At 45.0% G+C, this 24,581-nt stretch overlaps 1 protein-coding gene across 37 annotated transcripts in view; it reads left to right on the top strand.

Moving 5' to 3' along the window:
• The window catches only part of CAMK2G (calcium/calmodulin dependent protein kinase II gamma), a 278,435-nt gene that overhangs the window by 189,677 nt on the left and 64,177 nt on the right, over positions 1-24,581 (top strand). For all 37 annotated transcript variants that reach the window (XM_068950443.1, XM_068950449.1, XM_068950422.1 and 34 more), the window contains one exon: positions 18,171-18,230. In XM_068950443.1, the coding sequence (XP_068806544.1) occupies positions 18,171-18,230 (60 nt within the window). The remainder of the gene's footprint in view (positions 1-18,170; positions 18,231-24,581) is intronic.

The following is a 24,581-nucleotide window of genomic DNA, read 5'->3' as shown; positions in this document are numbered from 1 at the left end:
AAGAGGAAAAGGGAAACTTGGACTTCAAGAGAGAAGTCAGTGCTGGAGGTCAAACATTAAATCAAACGCTGTTCACAAAGGTGAAACGCTTGCCATTTCAAAGGTAGCATAAATTGCTGGTAGCAGAAAGGCATCAAGCTGTTCCTTGTAAAAATGTTTCTCTCTCCAAAGAGCCTAGACCCTTGCTCCATTCCATATAGGCACAACAATCCTAGTGACTTTCCCCTCCCAGAGCCTTTTTATTTTTAAGTTCTCGTGCTCCGAGATGACTCGCTAAGGAATCCCTTGCCCCAGGTCACAGAGTTTGGTGAAAGAAATGCCACTTTCAAATATGACAAATGGTGATCGATTGCACAAGCAGGACCTGAGCCAGTTGATATAAATCTGCCTCTAACACAGATGTGTAAACACTGGGGCATGTGATGTTTGTTCTGTGCTCAGGAGCCAGATGCTCGGGGGAGTTAAGCAGAGATTACACTAGAGTGCCATTGGGTGGACCAAGTTGACTGATAGAAGGAAATAAGGTTTTCCAGGTCTCTCAATTTCCTTCATTGGTTTGTCCATTGCTATATTTGTACGTGGTGTTCTGGAGTGCAGCAGATTCAGGAGCTTTTTTCCCCTCTGGCTCTCCATAGTTCTTTTAGTCCCTAGACCCCTTTCTTTTGCAGTAGGGGTTTGCTGTGTTTTGGAGTACCTTTGCCAGAGCCAGGTCGGGCAGGCATTCATAATGTGGAACGTCTTTGCGTTAGCTTTTCAGGAGAAAGGCCTCGTGAATACATGAATATATTATGTCCTGGGCTGGCCTGGCTTTTGGCACACAGCATTGATAGCCAGCTGGTTGTTTGGAGAGCAGTAGCAGCACCAGCCACATGGAGAGAAATCTATGGGCTGGAGTACCCTGGGAGGTGAACAGGCAGGCTAGTCCATGTGTGGTGCGCTGCTTCGAAGGTGGAAAAGAGCTTGCCTGAAGTCTCTCCCTGAAAAGAACTGGGCACGCTCAGCTTCATTAGGGAGGTTAGTGAGTACTCTTTTGGCCAGTGTTGTCATTTACTTTGTGTTCAGCTAGGATAGGTAGCATATCAGCTCCTGACCACTCTCCATTTTGTTCATTCTCTTGCTCTGTTTCTTAGCATGAGCTATGTTGGTCTGAACATTGCAGAAATGCTTCTCTCGTCCCTCTTCACTTTTTTGGTATTGCAGTAAATAAGTTTACATATGCTTGTTTTGGCTGCAGTTTAAAACCTTGGGGAAGACTGGTGTGTGTGCATGCATGCAATCTTGCCTGTTTAGGAGGCTGCAGAAAGACTGCACAAGTGTGACCTTTCCTAATTGTGCCGCAAGCTTCTCTTTCCCTGTTGGAGTTCCTTGACATTTACTATGTCAGTGCCCCTTTATGAAGCTATTGCACATACGTATATTAGGTTGGATCTCCTGTTATCAGACTGTGTACATATTGCTTGCCTTTAACTATGTGTGACAACACAGTGCAATCCTTCTGTCTCAAGTTTCTTACAACGTATAGACCAGGAAGCTTTGCCATTAAATCTTAAATGATATTTTTTCGTGGTAGAGAGTGGGAAGAACACTGTATGAGGTGAGTCTTGATCACTAAAGCCAAAAAAGCCCTGGAGGAATAGATGGGTTAGAGAAAGGAGAAATTTTCTTTTATTTCTTTGCATTCTCTGAACTACTTATGATGCAGTATGGAGAAGTTACAACTGTTTCAGGCAATTGTAACTGAACATGAGGACAACTGTGTTTCTCTCAGGGCCCTGTGTGTTGTATTATTCCATGAGCAAGACAATGAAGAAGTGAGGGAAGTTTTCAGACTCTGTGCCTAGGAAGATGGACTTCACAAATTGCAGAACTCAGCATCATTAGCCTGAAACTTAGATGCAGAGTTGTTACTTGACCCTTTCTTCTTGGTGTGAATGTCAGAATAGCCAGCTTCTGCTGCTGAGACCCTCAGCATCCAGTGTGCACACCTATGTTGCAGATGGAGAAAATGCCAGATGACTCCTGTGCCTTCAGGGTTCTCTGCCTCTTCTCTCCCCACCACCCGTTCCTTCCAGCGCATTTATACGCTCATGAAGGAGGGTGGGGGGAAAAAAAAATCACATGTGAAAGTAAATGATTGAGGATAGTTAATATTTTAATAAATTCCCCCCATAGGGACCGCATTAAGCACTGTAGGGCCAACTTAAAATCTTCCATTCTTAGAACACTGAATGATTTTACTGCAGGATTTGCAGCTACGGTACCTCAGTATCACAGGACATGAGGCTTTATTTTGTGTTGTAGAGATCTAAACCAGAGGAAACAGATTACACACGTGATTTAGGCTTGGTATGATTTGCTCATAATTCTGATATATTTTGTGCTTTGAGGTAGTTAGCAATCTTACTGCTGCCTTTTTCCTAAGTTTAGGCATTGGGCCAAGGCAATCCGGACGTGATCCATCAGCACTCTTTGCTCTGACGGTGCAAGTGGGCAGCCAGCACTGCAAACAAACTAATACCAGCCCAGGGAGAAGGAGCAACTTCCTACGCGGTGTCTTTGTTGCTTTGCTTTGGTGTTTTGTCAGTCTTCTGCTTTTCTGAAAAAATGCTCTGTATTGCGTTCTTACCTGCCTGAGATCCCATCGCTTGCAAGGGACTTGTGAAAGCTGCAACAACGACAAGAAGAGACTTAGAAGGCTACAGTAGCCATAAGGGCACTGCACAGACCTAATGGCTATGTGACTACCTTGCCTGGCCCGCACAGTGGAGCGGAGGCTGCGGTGCTCAGGGTGGGCCCTGTGCCTGCCTGGACATGAGCAGCATGGATGCTGTGGGCTTAAGAGTTGGTTTGCAGGACCCATCATTGACTGGCAGCAGCATTTATCTAGGCCAGCAGGGACGCAGGGAGCGAGTGACTCACTCAAGGATTCACGGCACTCTCCCCCTTTCCCTCCCCCCGGCACAGCTGTGGCTTGGTCATCAGCCATTTGGGATCTAGCAGCTTTATTTGGTTGCTGTTTGCAGTGGGTAGTTTCTGTTAAGGTTATTAATTTTATCAGTTGAGCTTCCAAGGCAGTTGACTTAAGGGAGACTTAAAATTGTCATTCCTGCCTGTCTTTTCTCCTTCCCTGCTCGCAGTGCTGCCACCCAAACAGCTGCTCTGGCGCAGGGCTCAGCTGCGGAGGTGAGAACAAGCAGATGGGCTGGTGGCAGGAACTTCCTTCCCAAAGCTGCTCAGCCAGCACTGGAGCTGCTGCTTGGGACAGTGGCTGTTGGCGTTAGGCTGAATTGCCCTCTCTGGGCACCGCCTCAGCTGTGGTGCCTGAAGGGTCTGATGGCTTTGCCCTAACTGGTCTGAGAGAAAGACATTCCCTGGTGGGTGGAAGAATGAATTTCGGGGCTAGAGGGAGGTACAGGAACTTCTTTAAATAATGATAAAAAAGGAAAACTGGTTTCCCTTTGTGGCAACGACAAGTTGGTTAAACTGGTCAGATTACCAGCCTTACTTTCTGTTGAACTGCTGGGTGATGTGACCAGCAATGCTCCTGGCTCTTGCTGAAGGTTGTGGCCCTTGAAGTGGAATGGCCTCTCCTAGGCACCCACCATGCAGTCTTTCGCTCCCCTTTGCCTAGGCCAGCGCATCTCATCTCTGAGCTGGGCTTTCCCTTCCTGTATAATCCTGTTTTCCCTGTGCTGTTCTTTCTGGTGCATTCTCTCTCCTTCCCATGCACTATCCTTTTTCATGTGGCTTTGGCTTCCCTTTGAACACCTCTTCAGTCGTCTTTGTCTCCTGCCTGTGTTCCTGGCTGCAGGTGCTGTGAACATTTCTCTTTTAGAAGCACATTTTATGTTTGTATTCACTAGGGCCTGGAGGATGCACTTTCTAGGCCTTGCTGCCTCCGACTGCTGTCTCTTTAGATACAGTGGTGGCTGTAAGCAGTTTGGGGGAATTGCTGTCCTTAAGTCATGAAAAATGCAGGCTGCCCAAACGCTGCCCCCCTCACCTTCTTAGTCACAGGCCTTTTGAATCTCTTTGCTGCAGAAACTAATCCTACATCACAGATGGATTTTTTTTTTTTTTGAGATGAAGGGCTGTACTTCTGTTTTCTGATGTTCTTCGCCTTTCCAGTGCGCTGTGTGAGCTATGTACTTCTGTGCTGGAGGTGCAGAGCCTTCGCTCTTAATGTTGTGCTGTACCGTAGGCAGAGGATAACTAAAGGACTGTAGTATTCAGATACATTGGTTGACGGGAGATTTGAAGAAGAGAAAAGAGGCTGAAGGAGAGGCAGGGATCTCTTTTGTCAGCATTCATCTTGACATGGAGGGAACAGTTTTGGTGACAGGATGAACAGGGTTCATCTGGCTATAGAGCCAGTTGTCCACGTAGTGATGGCCAAAAGGAAGCCAATTTTACCGCACCATTTATTGAAAGTAATGGCTGTTGGGGAACTTCTTTATTAACAAGGAGTCAGTGATATGGTGTAGATTCTCGCTCTGTGGTGCGTGGAGCACGTGTGGGACTGTGGAGTGCTTCTTGGGCTTCGGTCGTAGGAGACTGTGCACAGTTTCACAGTTTTCTTTCTTTCTTTTTTTTTTTTTTTTTGGTCCGATATTCAACTTGTGTGGGTCAAAGTAACATTTGTTCATTTGTTACTAACAAGGCCAGAAGTACTCCTTTTAGGTCAGAGCTGAGGCTGTCTGGTGGGTAGTGTGGGAGAAGCTTTCTCTGACGCTATCCCTCATTTGTGCGTTCTGTAGAAAAAAAGAGATTTCAGCTGTTAAAGTTGTTGGCTTGGCTTTTTTTCTTTCCCCTCACTACAATTAAAACTTAAATAATCTAAATAGAGAAAGTTGCTTTGTAGCTATCAGTGTTAGCACTTTTAATAAATGTTGCACTGCATTTTCTTTCTCCTCCTGACACACCTTCATTTACCCTCTCACTTTGTGCTTGGGATAGGCAGCAATTTACAGATCTGCTTGCTTGGAGTTCACACAGGCACTGTAGTTTCATCTCGTCCTCTGTCAGTCATCTCTTTGTTTGTCAGTGTGTGTACGGGGCTGCCTTCTTGAGTGAAGCACTTATTGCTGCTCCAGGTAAGCTGTCTGTTAAACAGATTTTTTTTTGTGTGTCTCTTGCAATTTGACATGTATCTATCTTGATCTGGTTCTGTGGAATTCAGTGCCGAAATGCACCACATAATTTAGATCCAAGCAATAGCAAATTGCTACACAAAAAAACCTGTAGGTGTCCTTGCAATTAGTATTATGGTGATGTAGCAGCATTAAATACCTCCAGACAAACAAGATCCAAACTGATCTAGCCAGAAGCATTAAACATTCATCAAAACCAGAAATGGGTTTAGTCTGAGAGGAAATCAAAACTATAGAATAACAGTTGCCTTTTTGGAAAAGAAGGGATGCAAACTGCTCTTTTCTTGGAAACCCAAAAGCAGGCATGATGAAGGGGCAGGCTGACTATTTCAGGGCGTTGTGCTCGGGGGACAGGCAGGGCTGGAGCTCCCATGTGACGTGCTGTTTGCAGGCTGTGCTCTCTCTGAGCAGAGTGCATGCTTCCTTAGGGGGCAGTTCTACCCAAACAGGCTAAATGTGGGGGGGCTTTTTGTTTGTTTGGGTTTTTTTGTTAGTTTGTTTTTTTTACTTTGGCTGAACGCTGGCCATCATAATGAAGACCTATTAGGTCCCAGTATGGCACTGAGCTAGTTCATGCTTCTCCAGTATGAGGTATGATTAGGTATCCCAGCACTGGTAATGCTGCTTTTGCAGTTTTTATTCAAAATCTGCTAGATCGAAACAGTGTTGTTTCTTTATGCATTTCTTTTTCTGAGGAAGGATGACAACTCTGATAGTGACACACTGAAATTCCAAAGACCTGAGGTTTTGTTCTCAGATCTGTCGCTGACGTGGTCTCTGGCTTCAGTGCCTCTGCTTTGGTTTCCTCCATCTGCTTAAACAGTAAAACATGTGCCTCAGGGGTTGTCGGGTCACACAGTAAATGTTTGTTACTCACCTAGAGATTCTCTGATGAAAGATGTCATGGAAGTAGTTGTTCTTTCATGTATTTTCTGGTTTTCTAAGGATTTTTTTTCTTATCCCTATTTGTCTCATAGAAATGTGCCAGGATTTCAATTTCCCTGGAATCTCTGCTTGTGGTCTGCAGACCTAGGGACAGCTAAAGAGAAATCTCCAGAAGACAACTAAGAAACAAATATTGCAGAAGTTTGTGTAAGCTAAGAGCCACTGCCCTATACATCGTTCTGCACGTGTCATTGCAGAAAGTGTGTGGAACCCCTCTAAAAGATTGCAGGTTTACTTCAAAATCACTTTTCCCTCCTCAGTCTCTGCAAAAGCCTATTGGGATATCATTTATTGAAATGTATGTTCTTACAGCCAGCCTGTTAGATCTGAAACACATCCTCCTCTTCCCCACCCGTGCAACTTTCTAGCCAAAAAGTGCAGTTAGGTGGGTGTACTGATTAGTATTTTAACTGCAGCCTTCTACCTCTTAATCCTTTAACCCACAACTACCTTTTTTGTGTGCGAGACTACAGCATGCCATCTGTAACAAACTGCCCCAGACGTATAGTTCAAAGATGCAGATGTTGTCTCCAGTCACCGTGTTAGGCCACAGACATAGCCTGAGCTGCAGCATTTCTTGGGGTTCTCGGGTTGCTCCCAGCTGGGTAGGAGGAACCACCCTAACACCTGGGAAGGAGGAGAGCATGCTCCTCCCTGCTGCCCTCCCTTTAATACTTAATCTTTGTTTGGTTTTTTTCCTTCCCTCCATCAGTTCTCCAAGACCAGTTCCTGTTTTATAAGAAAGACCGGGTCCTCACTAGTGAGCTTTCAAAGGATTAGCTGGGGGGGGGGGGGGGGGGGGGGGAGGGAAGGAGGGCGGTTACCTCATCCCTTGTGTGACTTCAGGGTTGGCTGCTGTCATGGCAAAGGCCAGACTCCTGCTGTGGATCCACTCTGCATCCAAGTGGCAACAGCACCTGGGGGGAAGGGGTTGGCAGGGGGCTTCTGCTCTCGCTCTCAGTAAAGTTGCTGGTAAGCTGGTCATGTTGGGGGGGGGGGGGGGGAATCAGCTCCCTTCCCCCATGCACTGGAGTGTTTCATGGCTCTGCACCCAAACTAGCAGCTAAATACGTGATTTACTTGTAAAAAGCAGTCAAAAAGTTGATACCATTGCAGATGGAGAACCGGGGGTAAGGGGGCTCAACTTAGGCTGCCCGATTTGTAGCCAGAGGCTGAGGGCTGGGGGGCACATCTGGTCTGTTGAAGTAAAGGAAGCTGAGGGGAACTCAGTGCCGCAGGACGCGGGCGTAGGGGAACGTGCCCAGCAGGACGTGGGGCTGCAGAGGAAAGCGTGAGCCGCTGGAGGCAAAAGGCAGGGGAACACCGAACCACACCGCGTGGCGGGGGGACGGAGCGGGTAGCACTGCAGAGGGGGAGGGAAGGGCTCTGTGACACAGGGGGAGGGTGCTGGCAGGAGGGAGGCTGGGGCTGGACGGGTGCTCTGAGCTGAAGGATGTGGGGAAAGTCTCTTTGCAGCATGCAGGGTCTGAGGTGACCGTGACAGAGGGTCATGCTAATTTTTGCTCTGTTTGGATGCAAGGAGGGGAAAACTATTTGAACATTTAAGCTGTGGAGCTCAACATCTTCTGGTCTGCAGACTTCTTTCTTTTGTTAGTTACGTTCATATCCCACAGTTCTTCCTTTCTCTGGGACATAGAGTGCTTAGGCTTTTAAAATTACACTAACCAAACATGTCTAAGTAGAGCTAAAATAAGCCATTCTACTCAGCACAAGCCTGGTAGGGCTGTCAGACGTGTCCCACCAGGCTGGGCAGCCTGGTAGTTGCAGCATTGTTAGCGTGAGCACAACTAAACCACGTTTTTTCCTGTTTCAGGACCGTGGCTGGTGCAGTTACACCTTCTGGTCACAGCAAACGCAACAAAATTAAAAAAAAAAAAAAATCCTGCCCTTTGCTGTGCTTTTTATCTGCCTGTAAAATCTGTGGCTGGTGATCTCCATTTCATCAAGTCAGGAGGAAAGTGGCTGCATTTTTGTTGAGGGTTGATGGCTACTGAAAGCTGCTAGAATACACTGTTGCATGAACAGTTCCCAGTACGTCCGACGGCAGCACCGGCTTTCCTCATGTTTCCTCCAGCCCTGAGCAAGTAAAAAACCTTGTAGCAGCAAGAAATGGCTCTCTTTGCAATAGCCAGTGGAGCAGGTGGAACTGTTGAATTGGTGGGTAGTTTTAAAGGTAAACTGGATGAGTTCTTGTTTATAGCAGCTGACTATAGGTAACAAACTTTAGGCTGTAGCTGACCACCCAGCATGGAGTTTGGAAGGTAACCTCAGTGGTGAAACGTTTACTTGTCCACTTGTTTACTACCAAACCAGGAAGAGATGGTGCCTCTATGACTTGCCTCCATCACAGCGGCATGTAGTAAGTGAGCTGTTGGCTAGCAGAAAAAAGGTGGGGAGATGAAATCCAGATCAGAGTCTCTTGGAAAGGCTTAATAATTATGTTGTTTTAGTAACTGAAGTAAATAGTTAATGGGAAGAGCAAAGCAGAGAATAAAGAGATCGGTACAGATCTTATGTATCCCACTGGTGACCTGGGGAAGGAAGACTAGGGAGGTGAAAAAACATTTACCTCCTCTGCAAGAGGTGCTGGCATATCCTAAAGGGGCATGTAGACTGGAAGCACAGCTTCTGTATGTGGGAAGGCATGTGTGTTCTGTGTCAGAGCTTATTGAAGACTGTTGTCTGGAGCCCAAATGGTTCTTGGACCTATATTGTTTTGTAGGCAGATATCCTCTGTTCACCTAACGCTTTCGTACTGCGCTCTCATTTCCCTGTAGTTGCACTGACATGAAGGCTTTCAGGCTGTGAATCTACTGGGCTCTGCCTAGCCCCTAGCTTTTTATTGAGTAAGACTGGAAACAGCTGTCAAAACAGCCCAAGCAGCTGAACATCTTGCATTCTCAGAGCCTGGTCAGGAGAGATGGGGTGGCTGCTTGTGAGTCACAGGGTAGGTGCATTAAGGAGTAGCTGCTTGAGCAGAGGCTCCGGAGGCACGCGGCTTGTGCGGGAGGGTGATTCCAGTAGGGAGTGGGTGGTTGACACTGTGGAGGGATGTCATGTCAAGGGGTTTACAAAATCCTCTCTAACACTGTAGCACGCTTGGAAGAAACTCCCTTGCCGAGACTACTTTGTTCTGAGATGACCTCAAATCTGAGGCCAACGGCTACAGTGGATTGCTTAGGTGCTTGCCCCCTCCCTATCCCCTTGTGCATGTGTATGCTTTGCAGTGCCAGCTTTGGTCAAACCATGAGATTGGCTGGAGGCGAGAACCTTAATTGAATGGTGGGAGGAGGTGGAGCACGTCAAGGGGATCTCGCTCTGTTGCTGCCATTTGAATGCTCTGTAGAGTGTGCCCTACTTAGAGATGTGTGTAGGTGATACGTCAGGCACAGTTTCTCTCTGCTACCTTGAAGCCTGAGGGTTGTTGGTAGCAGCTGCTTATGGTACCTTGGTTCTGCTTGAGTAAGGCACAGCAGCATATTTCTTACTTGTCTAGGCATAGGAGGGGTTTTGGAGGAGCCTGGAAAAATGTAGAAAGGTGCCTTCTGATCTATTGCTAGGAGTGTTTCATGCTGCATATGCTCTTGGGCTCTCTTCAGCATTTTGTTCAGCCATTTTGTTCAAGGTTGTTTTGTGCAACCTTGCACAACCTAGACAGTGAGTGTTTCTAGAGAACAGATATGCCTGCTCCTCTCTCCTTCTTTGTTTCATTCCTCATGCAGAAGCTAGTGAGCATTTTCTGTACTATATAGCACAGCAGCTGTCGCTGGATCATGAAATTGAGGTACTCAAGGTATGCTGAGCCTCTGTAGGCCTGCTGGAGTGGGTGTCTTTGAGGGGCCAGGGCATGCCCTGGGTCATTGTGCTGTAAAGCTGTTCTGTGGTTGGAGTGCCCCAGAAGTGTCCTGAAACCCTTGGCTAGAGCATGTGTGAAGAATCATCTGAAAAGAGAAAATCACTGAAGAGGACAAAGGATGCAGGCCAGACTGTAGTGAGGGATGGAAAACACCCAGTCTGGCTTTATCTGTGCCCTTGTAAGCAAGGAGTGGCATGGCAGGCTTCAGCATGCGCTTAACCTCTGTATGTTAATATTCTTAATGGAGGCCAAGGTGACTCTAGCCTGTTGCTGTGACTCTGTGCCGCGTCAGTGCGGCGACTTCCTTTGTCTCGGGGTTCCTGGAAAGTTGCTGGTGTCTGTCTGAAAGCTCAAGACACCAACTTCCCCTTCCTTCTGCAGTGTATACCTGGCTCCTTTTCCTCCACTTTGTGGCATGTAAACCAGGTAACAGTCAGGGTTCCTTCTGAAAACAAGAGGGCAGGAATTCTCCTTCCCATGTTAAGTCCACCTGCTGCATAACCCAAGGAAATTATACTGTACTGGTCAAATTTTGCTGACAAATTGAAAACCATGCATGTGAAAAGTAAAAGTAGCTTTGAATTGCACTGAGCACACAAATAGTAATGGCAAAGGTGCAGACTAAGGCATCTTATCTTTGCAAACATCCATGTAGTTTTAATACTTTCTTCCCCTTTGCCTGCTGTATTATACATCTTTGTATCTGCCTTCAGTTACTCTTTCGAAGATAACTACAAGATAAAGAAATACTGGAAAAGAAAATCAGTTTACCTGACTCACTCTTTAGGGAGCTAGTCTGAGGTACAGACCCAATCCCTTAAACTGTCCTGGCTTCTGCGTTTGCTAGATGGTATTGGTAATCTAATTTTTACATTACTTGGACAAAAAAATAGAAAATCCACTCTAAATTTGTGCAGGTTTTGTTGTTAAACTTTAATTGAAAAAAAGAAAGAAAGAAAGAAAGTTCCAGCACAGTGATACCAGGAGGTTCACAAATGCTCGTGTGTGGAACACAGCTTATTACAAACGGTGTGAGCCTCCTGGCTCTTTTTAAGATCCATATGTATTTTGAGGGATAGGATTACACTTCTGTGCAGGGAATTGTTTGCTTTAGGGAGGCTCTGGGAGAGGATGGGAAAACACTATTGCAAGGTAATAATAACCTTAGGAAGTTTTGTTAGAGGAAAGGCTTTGTCAGAAAGTATGCCTGGCAACGTTTCTAGAAAGTTGTCTTCTGTTTGTTTACAGTGTCCTATTGGCACTTGAACTTACTGCTGTATCAGTAGCTGAAGGCGCGTGACAAAAGCCTTACTGCTGTCTTGCTTCTCCAACTTTTGCCAGGGGTGAGAATAGGGGAGCCTTACTGCTTTGTTTTCTCTTGCTCACTCCAGCAGTGCCTTCGCGTGGGCGCCTTTGTGGCTCTTGCACAGTAGCTGTAGCAGAGGTGGTCTGGCCAGAGGAACTGCGTGGCGGGCGCCCCTCTGCTGGCACCCGCTGGCCCTTGGCAGATAGGGCCCCTGGGGTACTGCGTGGGAGGCTTAACGACAGGATTTGGCTTTTAGAAGTGGCATCTGGAAAGAGCGCAGCATGCCGTTATGGATTTATTAACGATAGCTAGCCTTTGAAAAGGGAATGTAGAAATACTGCTATGGAGGTGTAGAAATTTCTGAGTTACAAGTAACTGGAGGGGGGGGAGAGCATTTGGGAAGCATATAGCAATACATGCTTATTTTGTGTATGTTCTTCTCTAGGCATCTGCTGTTGGCTATTGTCAGAAACAAGATACTGAATGTAGATGGACCTCTGGTCGTTCTTAAGGCCTAGTATGACTTCTGTTGCTACTAACTTCCGCAGAAGGGAAATGGTGGTGATCTGAAACTTGTTGGTATTTGTGTTAAAGTGGTAGCGTGGCATATTGCCCTGTGCTGACCCCTTTCAAACACTGGTAGGTATCTCTGCCGTTTTGTAGCGCCATGTTGTCTGGGAAACAAGAGAATATAGAGGGGAGTCTGTGGTTTGAAGCCCAGAATGAGGGAGCTAGCTTTCTTTTGCTGGGAATATCTCAGAAAGGAAGTTTAAATTTAAACAAGCAAATAAAAGCATGAATGACCTGAAGGCACAGACTAGTCTCATGCTGCAAAATCTATTTGATGCAAATTCGATTTCAGTCTTGAAGCAACTCAAAAGATATCTCAGCAGCTGGCACCAATTGACTGTCTCCCAGAACTGGCATGCTGACAGCAATCAAACTGAATTTATTGCTTTGGGTTTGATTCCTCTTCCGGACTCTTCCCATTCTCAGAAAAGTAATCTAGACTGAAGACACTGTTCCTGTGGGAATTCAAGCTTCCTCTAACTGCAATGATAAAGCACGGTCCTAGCGCAGGGTGAAGACAGGTGGACTGTATTAGTGAGCAGCTCATGTATATACTCCAATGAGAGCAAGAAAATTAGTACTGGTAAAGGGAGGAGCAAGAATTTTTTTTTTTTCATTTTTTTGCTAGCCCTATTTTTCTTCAAATGGGGATGATTCATAATTAAGGGTCAGTTTTGTTGCTGCTGCTTTTTACTGCGCTTGGTAAAGAACCTGCCCTCCCGTGGGGGTGCTTGCGCTTCTTAGACAGCTCTAGGGAAACCCTTTTTTGAGGCAGGTGTCCTAAATAAAGAGCAAGTTACAGGCACACAACCTCAGTGTATCTGAAGTCTGGTAAAGCAAGCCAGTATTAAGCCAAATGTTGCAGTGAGCGTACTCCTTCGTATGTGAAACTGTTTCAAAACAGTGCTGTGTTTCTAGTGCTTGTTGGAGCAAGTGTGGTAGAACTTGTTTTTTCCACCTGATTTTCTGGCAGGTGTGAAATCAATCACTTCCTCTAGTGAATGTTTATTTTATTTAATTGAATGACTGTTTTGTCCACTCTTTCAGTTCTTTTTCAGTGCTATCTGGTACTTCTTTTTGCCATGAGAAGTGACTACCTGAAATAGGTGTTACATATTTTCCTAGAGCAATAAATCTCAGTGTTCCCTGGACAGGTGGGTCAGGAACAGGAGATGAAGGGCATGTCTCTTTACATCTCCCTGGACGCGAGTCCTTTGAGGCGTTTATGGAAAGGCTTTGGCTGGAGAGCGTGTTTGTATCGCAGCTGCCTGCTGCAGCTGAAATGAAACCCCCGGCGCATCTCTGGGGAGCAGGAGTCAGCTGGGGCACGGCAGCGATGCCTGCGGCCAGGCCAGGCCTCGCACAGTGCTGCCTGTGCGGGGCAGGAGCCTCGGCACCTGACAGCTAATGCCTTTCCCCACTGCTCGAGTTCAGCCCTCGCCCAGCTTGCATGCGACTGATCTCCTTTGTGGGTTTATGGCAGGTTTCTTTCATTGAGCTCTGCCTCTGGAAGGCGCATTTCAGCTCGACGCAGGCAGTTCTCCCTTTCCTCCTCTGGCAGCCCCTTTTCCTCCCAACCCCTTCCGAACAGGCTGATGAGGCACCGTGACTCTTTCATCTTTCTGTTGTTGCTGTTATGTAAATACTCTCACTTGACAGCTCCAGACTGCTGCAGCTTGCAGGTGCCCTGTGCTCTGTCTGCAGTGTTCTCCTGCTGGCCGCTAGCAGCAAAAGCATCTGGGGAGGATAAACCTCCGGAGAAGGAGCAGTGCACAGAGTTGCTAGAACAGAAATTTGGGAACTGATTCCCTAGGGAAGAATAGAGCGCAGAAGTTGGGCCTTACTTTATCCATCTCCGTCGCAGTACCTCTTTGAGGTACTGGACTGAAGTGGTCAGAAGATGAAAGGATTTCCTTACAGAAGAGTAAGAAATGCACATCGTTATAGACCTGGCCATATCCTCCACCCTATTGGAGATTGTCAGTTTTGCATGAAGTGAAGTTGTCTGTGTTTTGCTCTTTGTTTCTCAGTTTGGTACAGCTGACTTTTATAGCACTTTATCTTGTTTTTCAGATGAGTTTAATGTATTTAGACTGCCAAATTATCCTGAATTTGGCCTATCGTCTTCTGTACTTGGGCTGTGTTGTCTTTGTTTTAACTGGCTCAGTTAGAGATTCTTAGAGCTGCGACATTAGCAGCAGTGCACAGCCACTTCTGTCCATCCCTTGAGCATGAGCAGTTCTGTTCCGATAAATGGATCGCTTGTATGTATAAAATGAAGCAGTTTCATATTTGCAAGTCCTTAGCTTTAGCAAATGGTGCTAACGCAACCATTCTTGCTTTCTATTAAAGAAAACTCCTTGACAGATCAAAACCCCAACCAAAGAAATCCCAGCTCTTTGAGAAGCATTTGCAGAGCAATAATGTTAGTGACATATTGGTTAAGTGTAGTCTCAATTTTTTGAACCAAAATGCAGAATTGGTATAGAGGCCTGACAGAGAGAACTAGATATTCATAACTTAGTTTGCACACCAAACATGAGAAGACTTTGTCCTCCTGCATTAAGCCTCATCTCTTAGAACATTTAAATCTTAAATTTTGCTACAAATAACCTCTGTAGACTAGACTTTTCTGTCTTGTGTAGATAGTCATTGCTCTAGACTGTAGATAGAGGAATTGTCCAAATATCAAGATTCTCTCTTTTGGCTGGAAAACATTCAATGAATATTAGATGAATGTTTGTAATATCCTGTACTTAAGTTTAAGCATTAGCAATTGTGCAGCAGTAGACAATTCTGTAACTTAGCAGGAAGAAAGCTTAATGAAATCCAGAACGTGGAAACAAGCTAAATGAATTCAGACTTGGAAATACAGCGCAAAACTTTAACAGCAAGGTTAATCAACGTTTGGAGAAACTTCAGTGGGTTTCTGCTTTTATACATCACTTGAAGCCTTCGGCGTGATCGCTTACATTTTCTGAAAAATAGACTCTGTTTTAGACATCATGACAATTGCTTGTTGATGTTCCTTAGCTTGTGAAAAGCAGGAAATAGACCTAATGTCCTAGGCCTCAGACCCCCCAATCTAGGTCAGGGGGTGTTGCTGTGTGTGTTAGCTACAAAGTTTGCTTCTGCTGTGCGTTAGGAATACACACCTTCACCTAACAGACGGCTTGCAAAAGTTTGATCTTATGTGAGGAGGAGGAGGAGAAGTTATTAGCTTTGCAAGCTCTTGATAAGGCAGGGATCTGAGCCCATATCTTCTTTACATCATTCTTCTAATGCATTTATGAATTCTTTGGGTTTTTAAGATTCTGTGAACCCCTGTATAAGAGATGTCTTATACCCTGACCTTTGACTGCTCTCTTGGCATTGCGGAATTTTGTTTTTTCTGTTTCCTACTGGGATGACGATTGTTAAACCAGAGAGAGAACAAGGAAGATTGTAACTCTGTTTATTCCTTATGTGCTTAAATACTAGGTTGCTTCCCATAAGTGGACTTCAACTCAGCCACTGACCCTGGGATCAGGAGTGAAATGCCAACTGTACCAAAGGCTATCTAGAGATGGAGATTAGAAGGGGCTCTCTTTTGGGGTGGGGGCTCCTTTCAGGTCACAAGTTAAGCTGTGCTCTGTGTCATCTGGAATTGGATCAGTGATATTCCCTGGAATTGGTCAGCAACGCTCCAGAACCGCGTCAGGCAGTGGCAGCACACCAGCGCAGCCTGACCTTTCGGTGCTCTCTGCTTGTCTCCGCGGGCTGGTGCTCCCGGGGCTGGAGCAGCCGCGCTGGGGAGTGTGCTTTCTCTCCCCGAGATGTGCTTGACTTTGCCTGTTTTGTTGCCCTGGAGACAGAACACTGTGGTATGCTTTCCCCCTGACCAGAAATAGTTTCCTGTACCTTGTGACCCAAGTGCTGTGCTCCTCCTCTGGTCGCCAGCCAGGCTTGGTGGTGCTGGAGGGACGGCGTGTGGGGTGGTGACCTCTTGTCACAAGTTCTGGTGTGTCCGCTGCCCAGGATCACTAGCTGCTCTGCCTGCTCCCCTCCCTCTGCAAGATGGTGTAGGGTTTCAGGGGAGCAATTGCTCTTGATTTACATCTCCCGTGGCATTTTGATGGTTATGTCATTTTATTTGAGCCTGTGCTCCTGTCAGCTGTCTGTCCTAGCTGTCAGGACTCGGTGGCTGAGTAGCACGTGGTGAGCTCTTACCTCTCCTTCCCCCTTTGCTCAGCTGTTTTTGCTGTCTGCTTCCCGGTGCCCTTGTGCTTGGGAACAGATTCTCAGCAAGTGTAACTGGGCCCAAGGGCAATGTGATCGGGGCAGCTGAAGGATCCCCTTCTGCAGGACTTCCAAGTGGAGCTAGGAGGGTAGGCGGGGAATTTGCAAGACCCAGATGTGCAAGCGGCTTATGGATAGTTTATCTTCAGTTCTGGTCCCGCTATAGTAACGTGGCCTGAGTGCAGAGGGTGCAGTGCAGTCTGTTGCCTTGCAAGTGATTTGCAGAACTTCATTTGTGAGAGATGCTGCTAAAAGGGAAGCTAAAGCAGTCTCCCCCGGCTCCCCCAGCAATGCAGGCAAGAAAACGCTTGCGTTGCACCAAGACTTCGGGAGCGTGGAACCACTCCAGCCTTTCTTGCTGTCTGCTACTTTATTGGAGTGGTTTTGGCATAGAACAGTGAAATGTGTGCAGCAACAACAACAGTAATTTCCAGGACTGAGAAGGAAGGAGAAATGAAAGGAGTAATTTACCTTCCCCCATCCCTGAACAATAGCAGATGAGGATGTAGCCACATCTCAGCCTGTATAAAATATTAATTGGGACACTTTCTACAGTTCAGCAGTGGGAAAGAAGACAGAAATCCTGCAGCACCCTGAGCTGCTATTCCCAGGCCAGGAGAGAGGGATTCTGAGCAGAGATCTGTCTTGGTCTCCCTTTTCTGCTCATGGGGAAGGGAATGGTTGCCCAAAGCTTATCTGTACAAAGGATAAGGGAAGGCCATGCAGAGACCGTAGAGCTGCATAGGCTGTTCTCAGGCACAACAGTGCAGGGTAGCTTTGTTGAAGTGGCTCTCTAGTGGGGTTCCTGTAAATTAGAGGGGACTGCATTTCCACCAGCAGTCTACTGAATAGCCTAATCAGCCTAGCATCCTGCTTATTCCTGCGGAAAAGACCTGCCTGTCACAGGGGACACAGAGAAGGTGCGCTTTCAAGCCTGTGTGCTGAAGATCTGATAGAGAGGAAATGTCACAAGGAGGCAGGAACTGGTGCCAGTTCCCCTTTCTTTGCCCTTTTGATGGGTGGGCTGGGAGGAATGGCTCTCCTTTTTTCTCGCCTCTTTCTAGGCATCTGCGTTCCCCGGAGGTCTAGAGTTTAGTAACTGCCAGGGCTGCCAGAAAGATTTGCTTCTTTCAGATCCTTTCAGTGAAGCTCTGCTTGTCTGATGTGAGCATTTCACCTGAGAGGATGGGGGCTTTGTAGTGAAAGTCGAGGCTCGATCATTGCTCTCGTGGAAAAATCTCCTTTCTGTCTGAACTTCAGAGACTAGAAAGGCCCCCTGCTTCTTGGCAGGGTTACTCTAGCTCCCTTGCCTTTCCTTGCCCTTACACGTGTTAAATTTCAGGGGAAGAGAAACCATTTTTGCTCTCCTTTATTTTTTTTCTTTAATTCAGATGACAGTCCTGCTCCAACTGATGTTGCCTTTGGACTGGACTAAGCACTCTTAGCATTTAGGCAGCATTTCTTGCCTGGAGATCTCAAAATGCTTGGTCAGCAGCATTTCACCAGCAAGTCCATCCATGGGTACTGAAGTATGGTTACCTTTATGGTTGACTGCAGCTGGCAGTGTTCCCTACTCCATGTGACAGCTATGCCCTAGCAGTAGCTGCGTATTTCTCCTTCCTGCCCTGCCCTTCTTGCCCAGTGTTTCTCTGGGGCAGCAGCAGATCCTTTTCCATTTCGTGCAGGTTCTCTTCAGAGGGTCTTCCTCCCCTTCTCCAGCCCCGAAGAAGGGGGAAAGTCTCAGAACAGATTTCACTAAAACTGGCTTTATATTTTTGTGCAGCTGATGAGTGATGTGTTTAACTGTGCTACTGCTCGCTTGGAATCGAAGCAGGGAACACCAGTTTTGCCCCAGCTCTGGAGCAGAAGTGGAGGTCCTGTGCAGCCTTGACTGTGGGTGCCCGCACAGCCCTCGCCTCTACCAGTTGTGAGGTTTTGGGAGATGGTTGTGTTCCAACTGGGTCACTGTTTTCTCCATTGAATATGAACAAGAGCCTAGTTCAGAGTTGTGCAGCTTAATGTCATGTTTCTTATTCTCTTTTAGATCATCAGAAACTGGAACGTGAAGCTCGAATCTGCCGACTCTTAAAGCATCCAAATATAGGTAAGCCTCTGAGCTCAGAAGGACGGGGAGGTGAGACAGGAGTCAAACGGCTCGTTCTAGCACCCAGTAAGAAAGCAAACGTCTTCTGAATATTCGCAACAACTCTAGTCAAAGGTGCCTGTTGAAACTGCCTTAGTTTCTCCCTTTGACAAATACTGCAAACAGGTGTGTCCCAGTCCCTGAGCCTCCTGGCCCGGATGTGCACTGAAGAGTGCTGTGCTCCTGCCCACTCCTCCTTGCAGGGCTGTCCCTGATCCTCAGCTGATGCCCGACTCTTTCTTCTCGTTTGGCATGCTGCAATAGCAGTGAGCAGAGTTGTGTTCATTTTCCCCTCACCTCTCTTCTGCTTCCTCTTCTTGGTGCTTTTTTGTGTATCCATTTAAAGGCTGTATTCAGTGAGATGCCCAAATTTAAAGGAGGGTGGACTAATATGCTGTCTCTTCTCATTCTGGTGGTCACTTGCTCTGAAAACAAAAAAGCGAACAATTTGTTTCTGCTCCTGAAGTTTTTTGGGTTTTTGTTTTTATCTTTTGCTGAGTGTTGCTTTTGTGTGACTTGTTTTCATGGCTGTTCTGCATGCAGGGTTTTTTGTTTGTTTATTTTGTGCTCTTCCCTAATGAAACAGATGGGGAAGAAAGAATTGCCCACTTTGGCAGTGGGCAAAAAAGAAAAAAAGTAGTGGAATCCAGACAATAATTTTGACCTCAAATAAAAGAGGAGAGGAAAAGAAGACTCAGCTTCAAACGTTGGAAAAAAATACGTTATTTACTAAACTGGAGAGAGAGGACATGAATTCTATCTTCTTCCAAAGCGTCATAGAAGCTTGCCTTAAGTTTTTCATTAGTGAGATTTTGCATTGTTTGCTGTAAATTGCTTTGAATGAGAAATTTGGAGCATATATTATCTCTTTCTTATGAACTTTAGCTGTAGAACCCTAGCCAAGGTGTAACTTTATTTTTTCTAAGAAAACATTAAGAAATACCAACTTGCCACCTTTGACCAAGCTATTGTTAAATACTGCTGTCTGGGAAGCCTGTAATGCAGTTCCATTGCCTTCCTTTTTCATAACCCGTTTAGATAGGTATGTTCTACAAAAACACTTTTTTAAAATGAAAAGTCATTTCAACTTTAGAAATTTGGTAGTTGTGGAACTAAAAGCTTCTTCTCCCAAAGCATGGAAAACTTTGGTAGCAGCACTGCAATCTTCTCCAAAGCAGCCGTAGCACTGTGCTTCAGACTTAATCTGATAACGTTGGAGAGCTAGCTAAATTTTCAAATTCCATCTAGACTGAGGCCTCTTATTGCATTAGCAAAGAGACTGATATGATTGTGTTGCTGAATGAAAATGAAAAGTTCATTTGGATGAGCTTTTCAAGCTCCAGATATGCTTAGATTTTTGATGTTTGTGATCTTTTTTCTAAAGATAAAAAAAATTCCCTCAAAAATAATGAGTCTCCCTAGTGGAGATGACTTTTTTTTTTTTCCCCACAGCATCTATCTCATCTCCTGACTTTTTTTTTTCTTTTTTTTTTTCAGATTTTTTTTTCTTTTTCTTTTTTTTTTTTTTTGCTCCTATCCTCTAAAGACCTGGGATAGGAAAGGTGCCTTACAGCATACCCTGCAGACCAGTATCTGTAGCCTGTTCCACATGCAATGAAGGAGCAATTTCCATTAGCTCAGGACCCCACAAAATGCAAAGCACCTGAGTAGCAGCCTTTCAGCTGAAGGAACTTTCTGTTCCTTATATCTGAGTACAGTTGTAGAGATATGCAGAGAGGAACAGTCATTGCCTTCTACAGTAATTTGCAGTGATGAATATACTGGCCTGTAAATTTATTGTTTGACTGTATATAGAGTGACTAAAGCTCCTACTAGGAGCTAGCTACAAAGCTTCTTTTGCCCCATAAGACTTGTTGCAATTATAGTTTAAAGGTCATTTCACTTTTTATTTGGGTCTTAATTTCTCACTCCCACCATCTCTCCTTTTTATCAACTCTTACACCTCTTCTTGTCAGGCCTCTCAAATATTAAACGTTGTATGCAAGAGGAAAAACACTTTTGTAGGTGAACTCTATTGCAAACAAGTGTATCACATTCTTAGTTCAATTCTATAGCTGGTTCTTCATCTGCAATGAGTGATGTTGCTTGTCTCCTGCTGTATTATGCTTTGGAAAAAGTCACTTGTGGGGAATGTATATGGTCAGTGGTTCTTGTATTTTCTGCAGAGCATTTCTTGTTTTCCTAGAACAAAACTGTTTTTATTTTAAGATAAAGGGATTAGTCATTCTAAACTCAATGGGCGGTCACAAATAGCAATAAAGGAAAAAAAAATTATGCCTACAACACGGAATCTTAGAAAAAGACCTCAGGAAGTCATACGGTCCATTCAGTAGTCCTGTGAAAACATCTGATACCTTGCCCATTCCAGGCATATTTGTTCTTAAAGACCTGTAATGATTCCACAATCCCTAGTGGCAGTTTTTAAATGTTTAATTCTTCTATCCATTAGACAGCAGAAAAACGTATTTTGCTGCTGTTACTTGCCTGTATTTCTAGTTCTATCCAGAGTATATGTGGAAAGTAGTTTTTCTTTCTTGTAACAGGCTTTCACATACTTGAAGACTGTTATCATGTCTCCTTTCAGTCTTTTTTTTTCTTTAGACTAAACAAACCCAGCAAAACCAGTTCTTTCAATCTTTTCTCATACATCATGTTTCTAGACCTCCAGTCGTCTTCCCTTCCCCCACCCCTCCCTCCTTCTTCCAGATCCCTGGCCTCTCCCCAGTTGCTTCACATCTTTCTAGAAATGTGATGCCCAGAACTGGACATCACAAGCCTCTAACTGAGGCCATGCCAGTGCTGATTATAGGGGGAAAAATTGCTTCACCTGTCAAACCAAAGCTGATCTTGTTTTGCCTATCAACCTGTGAAACTTGTTTTTTGAATGCATTATTGATGCACATTTGTGTTCTGACTCGTGATGCCCCGGACCACACTCTGCAAAACTGCTGGCAAGCAAGGCATTTTTCCATCTTGGATAAATGAGAATTCCTACCAAAGTGTACACTACTTCTGTCCTCATTAAAATAAATAGGAAGAAATTCACTATGTGTGGGTTCCCTCTGAATTTGTAAAGACCATTTTGATTTATCTTCTGATATCATGATATGCTTGCAGCTCCTCTCATGATAACATAATCTTTAATAACAGTGCCATATATTACATCATGTGGATAATTAATGAAAATGTTAAACTATGTTGGACTCTGGAGATGTGACTTGATACACTGTTCCAGTTTGACAGAGAGCAATTTTGAGTATTTTTGGTTTTTTTTTTTTTTTCAGTGAGTTGTATATGCCATTGTAAGCTAGTTCCGTACACACATTTTTCTAACTTGCTTGCAAAAATAGCATGTAAGATTCTGTCAGAAGCTTTGCTGAAGTCCAGATGGTATATGCATTGCTGCTTCCACACTCCTAGGGCTTGTTAGCCTGTCACAGAAGGAAGTCATGTTGTTCTGAGGTAGTGGTGGTGTTTTTCCTTGTCTTATGTGCATTGGCAGCTAGTAGTCACCTTGTCAGTGGAGTTCCATGTTGTGAGCTCTTCTGGATGAACGCTTGCTGTGTTGGCTCTGTGTGAGCTATGCTAGCAACCCTACACCACTACTGAAGAACTCTGTGGATTTTGCACCAATTAACTGTGGTGGTGGTGGTGGTTTTGTTGGAGACTGCATTGCAGCATGTCCTACTGTTCTACAGTGACCTGAGCCTTTAGTGAGTTGTGAGGACAGGGTAGAGGATCGAAAAGTTACAACGCTGGGGGTCGGCTGCTTGTCTCTCCTTCTGCCTGTATACAGGATGTAAAGCAAACCTGTTGAATTTATGGTTCTTATCCATTTACTCTAAGACAGTTGATTCTGGGGCAGTGATTCCAGACTGCAACACACTGACCGTAACGTTCCTACTCAGACCAATAAGAGAAAGGTTAATCTGGGTACAAACTAGTGCCGATGGTGTTAATCAAATTTTATTTTTATGGTATTTCTATTTGTTGTCGCTCTTTGTGATATGACCACTTTCTGAGTTACTCTAACATGCCTTCATCAAATCTCAGCCCTAATTTTAAGCACTTGCTCTGTAATTGGATGTTTTACTTGTCTGTAGATGTACCTTTAGGTGCCCAGGGCCAAGGTAATCACAGTGGAGTAATCCTTCTAAAAGCTTAGTGTTGCAGTATGGTTATTTCTTGATCCAGAAAGCTTTTCAGTCTCTGGATAGAAGACAGTTAGCTAGACACAACTTTCCACTTTCCAAAAGCATTTTCACAGAACATAGTGTAAGCTCATTGGGCACCATTCATCCTCTCTAGCTTGAATGTGCCATTTCAGTTGATCACCTCAGAGCTTGCTTCGGTGGAGGAAGGGCTTCCTTCCCTAACTCTTTCAACTTGTGTTTTTGATCCTCTTGACAGCTTTCTTAGAGTATTTAGCTTTCAGGTCTAGGGCAGTTCTTTACTGGCCATGCTCACCAAGTGTGGCGAAACTGGATGGAGATGAGTCGGTGATCTGTTCGCTTTCATCCTATTTCAATAGGAAAACAAATGTGCCCATTACAGAGGATATGCTGTGCAAAAGTAGTTCTTAAGTGTCTTTGTTCATAGTGCAGACTGATCGCTTAGTTATTCTTACCACCTTCTAGCCTGCAACTGTGTAACTTTGCTGCTTGCATTTAGATCTGCAATAAAACAAATACTTATTTTAAGAGAAGCTGATAGTGGCCCAAGAGACAGAAGCAACTTCTCTTTCTGATTTCTGCCTTCATATCTTATGCTTCACTGCTTCAAAGTTAATTTCTTTGAGGGAATTTACAGCAGTAGTAAACTGCTATCCTCAGCATCTGTCAGAATTATTGCTTTTTCAGGTTTTTTCTACTTCTGATTGTTTCTCTCAGATATACCTGCACTTAATTATTTTGAGTTTTAACTTCTATCTGTTGGCTTGTCTCAGAATAAACCATAATTTTGGGCAAGTCCTTATTTAATATGGGGAGAAAATTGCAGAAAAATCTCCCGTGGATTAGATGAATTTGTTTTGGCCTCGTTCAGTTTTACTTCCTTTGACAAATGGTCTTTCCTCCTGGTATCTCTTCCTGTCTCCTGGGAATGACTTTAATAGATGTATAAATAAGGCCTCCAGTTTGTGCGCACTGAAATGATGATTGTGATCAAGATATGAATTGCTGCAAAGATGAGAAAGATTTGTGCTGCTTTATGCAGCGCAGTTAGAGAACACTACAACATTCATCACTAATCTGGTGGGAAACAGGATGCATTAACCACATCTGCAGACCCTGTACTGGACATATTGCCTTAATGGTTTGATCCACAACTTAAAGTTCACTCTTTCTTCGTTTTGAGAAACTGTTCTTGTTAAGCAGACCCTCACTTTCTTTTTTTTTTTTTCCCCCTCCTGCCGTTTAGAGTGTTTTCCAATCACCTTTTTCTTTAAGATGTTTGAATTGCTTCCATCGTGAACAAGAATAAGCTGTAGGCAGTATTTTGCTGTAAACAGCAAATTTCCTTTTTTTTGGCTGCAGACATTCAGACTGCCTTGCAATTGGGACAGAAGAGATGTTACATGCAAACAATAGTGAAAACGCTGGGAATTCTCCAGTAGTTTGGCCATACTTGTGCCCCAGTGGAGGCTCAGTGGTTTCAGCAGTGTGATGCTCCAGGGTTCTGCCTGCTGCTGGTGTGCTTTTTTTTTTTTTTTTTTTTTTTTCCCTGCTGTGGGAGGTGGAGGGGGATTGCTGGGAGGCTGCTCCTTTCCTCAGGTGAAGCTGTTGCAGAGAGGATGGTGTGGGGAAGGAGGGAAGAGACCTTATAGCGAGAGTTATGGTTTGTGGCTTTTGCAGTCAGAGTAGCTTTTCCTTTGAACTGGCATGGGGCTATCTTGAGAGGAGGGTGAGTTGCTGTGGTTCTGGTGGGTCAAACGCTGATGTCTTTCTCTCTACACCTTTTATTTGCTCTCCATCCCTGGACCCTAAGAAAAACCCAGCAGAATACAGCAGGACAGAGTGCTTTGCTGCTTGGAAGTTTGAGCCTTTGAGCTGCGAGGTCCCATTTGGGACCTCTAGTGCCTGCGCTGCTGGTGCAGCCCGGTGGTGTGTCCAGGGCTGCCTGGCAGAGAGGAGGCCCCCCAACCTCCCGGCGAGCCAGCCTTCAGTTTCTCATTCTGGTTCTCTCTGTTACTTCTTACGTTAACCAGTATTTATTTACTACTTCTTGCTCTCTCCTTTTTCTGCTTCCTCTTCCGATAGTCTTTCCTGTAGTTTAAGAAACGTGTTTCTCTGC

Source organism: Struthio camelus, chromosome 7, assembly GCF_040807025.1.
Source record: "Struthio camelus isolate bStrCam1 chromosome 7, bStrCam1.hap1, whole genome shotgun sequence".
NCBI lineage: Eukaryota > Metazoa > Chordata > Aves > Struthioniformes > Struthionidae > Struthio > Struthio camelus.
This window is presented reverse-complemented; position numbering and strand designations above follow the sequence as displayed.